At 54.6% G+C, this 6060-nt stretch overlaps 1 protein-coding gene across 1 annotated transcript; it reads right to left on the minus strand.

Annotated features, from left to right (window-relative positions):
- Nucleotides 1–3881: 3881 nt before the first annotated feature.
- On the minus strand, nucleotides 3882–5833 carry LOC100064172 (protegrin-2). The gene is made up of 4 exons (XM_023621291.2): nucleotides 5595–5833; nucleotides 4847–4954; nucleotides 4634–4705; nucleotides 3882–4029 (listed from the first exon to the last, which is right to left on the minus strand). Exons 1-4 carry the CDS (start codon nucleotides 5790–5792, stop codon nucleotides 3940–3942), a joined length of 468 nt encoding a protein of 155 aa, XP_023477059.1. The 5' UTR covers nucleotides 5793–5833; the 3' UTR covers nucleotides 3882–3939.
- Nucleotides 5834–6060: the final 227 nt, after the last annotated feature.

The raw sequence follows: 6060 nt of genomic DNA on the forward strand, positions 1-6060 counted from the left end.
GGAAAGGTCAAACAACTTGCCCAGAGCCACATAGACAGAGGAGTAATTGCTCTCAGACTTCTAGACTCCTCAGATTTCCCTTTCTGTTCCCCCTTGAGACTGACCAGGAGTAGCCTATCCCCTCTGAGTCTGCGAATTAATCCTTGACACTCAGAGGAGGAGGTCCAGGGCAGAGTCGACAATGACCTTGCCTGATAAACCCAGTCTCCCTCCTTGTCACAGCAGAGGTTTAGAGACAGCAAAAACCCCTCCTTATCCAAGTCATTGCCTCCCCTCTTCCATACCTCTTGCTCTGTCCCCGACGCACTATGGTTGGCTTCTGTGACCCCAACCCACTGAGGCTGTCCCCCACTGATTTCAGCAGCCTTCACATCGGCACAGACAGTGGGAAACCCTTAGGAGTCATCTCCCTTGGACAATTGGCCTCCTGTGTACTCTGACAACTTTTTGAAATCCTCAGTGGCCCTGGATTACAGCGCTGCCCCACAACTCAACCCATCCCCGCACCCGTACCCTGGAAATCTCTGGCTTTTCTCTGCTTGTCTCCACACCAGCTCCCGGCACCTACACCCACCTGGAAAGAGCTGGAAAGGCTCTGCAGAGCTCCTGCCTCAGTCCACGGCCATCATAGGCTGGGCTCTCTAGAAGCAGAGCCTGAGGTGGGAATTCAGTGGCATACGATCGATTGAGGGGTGCGCTCAGGAGGAGGGGGGTGAGGGAAGCAGGATGGGGCAGAGGAAGGAGCTGAGCAAGGATGTGGTCCATCCTGAGACCAGCTCAGCCCGACCCCACCAAAGCCCTGCACCCAGAATTGCACCCTCCTTTAGTCCTGACTGGAGGCAGGGGCGGGCTTGACATCCCCTCATCAGTCAGTCACTCTCCACAGCTGCAGGCAGAGGCAATGTAACCCCCCAGGCATCTCCTGGGGAGGCTGTGAGGGGGGCATCTGTGAGCCATTAGCAGTGAAGATGACATTCCACATCCAAATGGCTGGGCAATGGGAGCAGCAGCCCAGGGAAGGGGTCTGGGCAGGGCACTAACCATCTACTACAATGGGCCTTCTCCCCAGGCCCCACCCAGGGACCAACATGCCGCTGGCACCTCAGAATCAACGTGTTCAGATTCAGATTTGATTCAGAATCAAAACTGAATTTGTCATCTCCCCACACTCATCTCATACCTGCCCCAGGAAGCTGAACAGCCCATGTCAGTCTCTCAGGAAGCGCCACCATTATGAGGCTCCCCGGGGAACCAACCTGCCTCATCCTCTCTGCCATGACTCCATCCCAGTCAGCCCCACCCTCTGTCAGCCTCTGGGCCAATCCTCCTTCCACTCTCTCCTCCATCCTCTCCTCTTGGCCACTGCCCTGGGGGGACATGTCTTTGCTGGTCTCTCTCACTATTCACCCGACATAAACACACACCCACACATATACACTGAAGCCAGGGTGGTGTGGCTAAGATGGACATAGAATCCAATCTCCCTGTGCTAAAACCATCGCTTACTCCCTATTGCTCTTCAGGACCTCGGCCTACCTCTGCACTGAACCCTGACCCCCACCGCCTTGCATGCCTGCCTGCCTTGAGCACTGAGCAGAGTGTTACTCTCCACTCCTGCCATGCCTGTCATTGTGCCTCTGCCTAAGCTGTCCTCTTCCTGTATCACCCTCATTTCCCGCATGCTGGATTGGGTTCTTCTCCTTTGCATTCCCGTAACACTGTGGGCATCATTTGCCAACGTAACTCACCATCCAGAGCTTTTCTGCCAAGGAGAATTGACAAACCAAGCGTACCGGGGCCTGATGTTCCAATGTCATTCATGAAAGGGTCTAATATTTGCTCTCCCATGGATAAGAAGTTATCATAGTTGTGCAGCAGGCACTGTCGCCAGTCAATCATTTTAGAGGGCACTGACAAGGCCTGCAGACCTCCCTGCCAGAGACTGGTTATGACCTGATCAAGGGTTGAGATGGAAAAACTGTAAGCATCCCCTTCGTGACACCAGTGGTCACGTATGCATGCTGACAGCCTGGTACATGGCAAGGGACGTCAGCCCAACATCCCTGTAGAATACCAAAGGACAAGGCAGGCCCAGGGAATAGGAGGGTTCCCATAGTAGCAGGATGCACAATCTTGGGAGGAAATTGGAAATGGACGTGATGAGGCTAGGCCCCTATCAGCCTGATGAGTGATCCCTCTCTCAGTTTGGGCAGACACATGCCAGCAGTGGGGGCTGATTTGTAGTGCTTGCTGATTTCCATGGTGTAAATAATCTCAACCTGATCGATTTCAAACTACCAAGATTTTAACAACCAGCTCAAGAAGATCCTGAAAACTTAATACTTGGCTCTAGATAGCCAGTATCCTCTGGCACTGACACAACACCGCCCCCTGGGTTCCTGATGACACAGAGCGAGAAGCATCTTAGTTTGCTCAAACCTGCCTGAAATCAGCTGCCCCTGCTCACCAAGAAGAAGCAAGCACGACAGACAACAGAGTGAACAGGACGTGAGTCCTGCCCTCTGTCCCTCTCAGAGAGGGGTGTCTGCGTCCTTCTTTAGGTTGACCCAGCAGCAGCCCTCAGACAAGGATTCAAGTGGAAGTAGTTAGTTGGGAGGCAATCACAGAAAGCACCAGCAGGAGCGTGGAGGAGTGAGACAGGGCAGGAACAGAGGTCAGAAGAGGAGGTGTTCACGGACAGGTCCTTGCTGTGGGCAACAGGGGCACGACCCAGCTGGGGACACATCTTGGAGTGGGTCCACCCCAGGAGTGAGGAAGGGAAGATATTTTTCCACCAACTCGGACCTATCGTTGGTTGAGGCTGCTCCCTGGAGCACCAACTCCCCAGGTACTTCCAGTCTGTCCCACTGCAAAGAGCCACAGGTTTTTCAGGTCAGCTAACAATGGTGAGTGGGCAGGACATGGGCAGTGTCTGAAATGCACAGTGTCACGGAGATGTGACCTGTGTGTCACTCTGCATGTCTCTCCTTGCCACAGCTCCTCACCTTGCTGCGCAGGATTCTTGTTTTCTGTTTTCGTTTTTTAAAGATTTTATTTTCCCTTTTTCTCCCCAGATCCCCCCGGTACATAGTTGCATATTTTTAGTTGTGGGTCCTTCTGACTGTGGTATGTGAGATGCCACCTCAGCTTGGCTTGATGAGTGGTGCCATGTCTGCACCCAGGATCCGAACCAGCAAAACCCTGGGCTGCCGAAGCAGAGCGCGTGAACTTAACCACTCTGCCACGAGGCCAGCCCCCCAGGATTCTTGATTTAATGGTACAAAATCTGTGTACCATTCAATCTCTAAAGACAAGGCCATATCTTATATCTGCTACCCAGCCAAAGAAACGGTAATGTGTCTCAATGCCAGAAGAAAGGCCAGGAGTGGTGGGCTTTTCCAGAGTTAAGATTTTCAAGGGAATTGGAACTTTGCGGGCTCTGTACCAGCAGGCTGACCTTAGAACCCAGTCAGCCATGAAACTGCTCAGCATGTCTGTGAGTGTGTAACAGAATGCCTGGCCGCACCCTCGACTGCCACCTCCACGTAAGCAGGACCAGCTCCGCGGCATCCCCACCAAGCCTGCACACACAGTGGATCTCAAGTCCCACTGGGTGTTCAAGAGGGAGGCAGGAGGTACGTGAAGGACATAGAGAGGGACCCTGAGAATGGAGACGCTGTCCTGGACTCTTGGCCCTGCTGGATGGAACAGCTGCCTCAACCCATGTCTGTGTTTTGTGAAAGCACGCACACACACACACACATACACACATACACACATACACACACATGCATGCACATAGGGCCTCCCAGAGTTAAAGCCTCAGTTGGTGGCAGGAAGTGGGAGAAGGCAAGACAAGTGAAACTGAAGCCTGGAGGAAGTGGCTTTCACATAATTTATTTTTCAGAGTCCAGAAGCCCAAGCCAGGGCAAGCCGATTCTAGGTGAAAAGCTTCTTAGGTCGAAGAAGATGAATCATCAGAAAGTGTCCACCAGGAGGCCGCCAGCCGAGTCTCTTGACACGTTGGGGCTGTGAACCAGGAGGAGAGAGGCTTCTTGTGGGGGTTGGACCCTAGTCGAGACAAGACCTTTCCCACCTAGACATACTCCTTCATAGGACACGCCAGGAGACTAGGGGCCCAGTTCACCTTCTGGCTGTCACCTTAGGAACGTGTGGTTGAAAACCAACACCCACAAACAGGTGAGGAAACCGAGGCCTGGAGATGACAAGGGGCTTCCCAGGGTCACTCAGCCTACCCAGCAAAGCCAGGACAGGAGCATGGGCTCAAAGCTCATTGCTCCAAGTCAGTGTCTCTCAAACTTCAGCAGGAATCAGAATCCCTGGGGGCTTGTTAAAGCACAAATTGGGGGGCCCCACTCCAGAGCTGACTCAGCAGGTGTGGTGGGGCCTGAGAAGTTTCATTTCTGATAGCTCCCAGGTGAGGACCACATTTTGAGAACTGCTGCTCTAAGGAATTGCAGAGCCAGTCCTGAGACCTGGGGCTCAGGTGGAGGGAGGAGCCCAGGGTGGGAGGGGCTTTCTCTGCCCTGATGGGGCAGTGGGTAATTGGTCCATAGAATGTTCCAAAGATCGCCTCCCCACCAGCAGTTGCAATCCAGAATGAGCCACTCACCTCATCACAACCGATGTCAACGGAGGCCTTAACCGGGTCCAGGATGACTGTCCCCACACACTGTTTCACCAGCTGAGAAGAGGAGGCTCCAGGTCACACTGGAACCCCCGTGTCATAACCTCCCAACCTCACCCCAAAGGCTAGAAATATTCTCTGGAGGCCTCTTGTTCACCTCCTTAGATGTGCCCCTAATCCCACAGGCCCCAACCTCACCCCATTCTCCTTGAAGTCACACTGCTCCAGTGGCTGCTGCGTTGTCCTGGGGCACACAGTCTCCTTGACCGTGAAGCTCACAGGCTTTGGGGTGTCTGGGGCCTCGTCCTGGTCAGGGGAGAAAGTGTGGAGACCGGGCTCAGGCTCATGCTTGCCTTCTCTGGTCCGTCTCCCTGCCCTCCGCCCAAAGTGGAGCCTTTCAACAGCCCCTAGTGTGTGTCTGGCACTGGGCTTGGTGCTGGGGTACTAAGTGGGGAGGACAGAGCCCATTCCTGCCCTCGACAAGCAAACAGAGAGCCCGAGTGGACCTCAGACAAGCTCTGACGAGGAGCACCTCCCCATTTGAGGGGGCTGAGGGAAATCAGGGTCGTCCTGGAGGAAAAGACATTGTCACTGGAACCTCAAGGCTCAGCAAAACCCTTCCCTGTGTGGGAGACAGCAGCGTGCAGAGGAGACATAAAGCAGAGAAGTCACAGCCTCAAGTCAAAGACCCCACTCCTGTCCCTGGACCTACATGTCCCTGAAGCCTGAATGTGGTTGTGAGTGGGGGGACCTCTTCCCACAGTAGAGATCTAAGGCAGGAAGCTCTCATGCTGAGAGGGGACACAGTTCTGGGAAGGTTTCCTGAGATGTGGGACCACACTTAAAGGGAGAAGTGCCTTCCTGACAGGAGGGACAGCCTGAGCAAAGGGAGAGACAGTGTGGCCAGAGCAGACCTTCCCTCCCCACTGCCCCCTCCCAGGCTCACTCCCTTGGGCAGCGGGTCCAGCTCCAGGAGGCGGTAGAGATTCTCATCTGAGGACCGCTGGTTGAGGCCATCCACGGCACGGAGTACGGCCTCCTTGTAGCTGAGGGTCTGAGTGGTGGCCAGAGGGATCACCAGGCCCAGTAGCAGTAGCAACGGTGACCATCTACCCAGGGAACAACTGTCCCTCTGGGTCTCCATGGTCCCCAAGTCTGCCTCCTCCCAGCCTGCAGGACCCTCCTTTATGCCCAGCCTGGGGATGACGCAAAGGCCCAACCAGGAGGCTTCCTGACCCACCACATCACTGGCCTCCTGCCAGGATGTGGCCTGGATTTCCCTCTGCCTCTGCTGTTGCCTCATGGGGCTTGCTGGACAGTGGGCGAGGTCTACCTTATGTGCAAGTGAAGAAATGGTTTCTCCATCTCCCTGACAATATCTTGGCCTTGCCTGGGCCCCACCAGGGAGGATC

Source organism: Equus caballus, chromosome 16 (assembly GCF_041296265.1).
Source record: "Equus caballus isolate H_3958 breed thoroughbred chromosome 16, TB-T2T, whole genome shotgun sequence".
Lineage (NCBI taxonomy): Eukaryota > Metazoa > Chordata > Mammalia > Perissodactyla > Equidae > Equus > Equus caballus.

What these genes read in the sequence shown, in the direction of transcription:
- LOC100064172 (XM_023621291.2), bottom strand. Translation starts at nt 5,792, where the DNA reads ATGGAGACCCAGAGGGACAGTTGTTCCCTGGGTAGATGGTCACCGTTG. An exon ending in TGGACCCGCTGCCCAAGGGA is followed by an intron (nt 4,955 to 5,594) that starts GTGAGCCTGGGA and finishes TCCCCTGACCAG; the next exon opens with GACGAGGCCCCAGACACCCC. An exon ending in TTGACATCGGTTGTGATGAG is followed by an intron (nt 4,030 to 4,633) that starts GTGAGTGGCTCA and finishes CCTGGTTCACAG; the next exon opens with CCCCAACGTGTCAAGAGACT.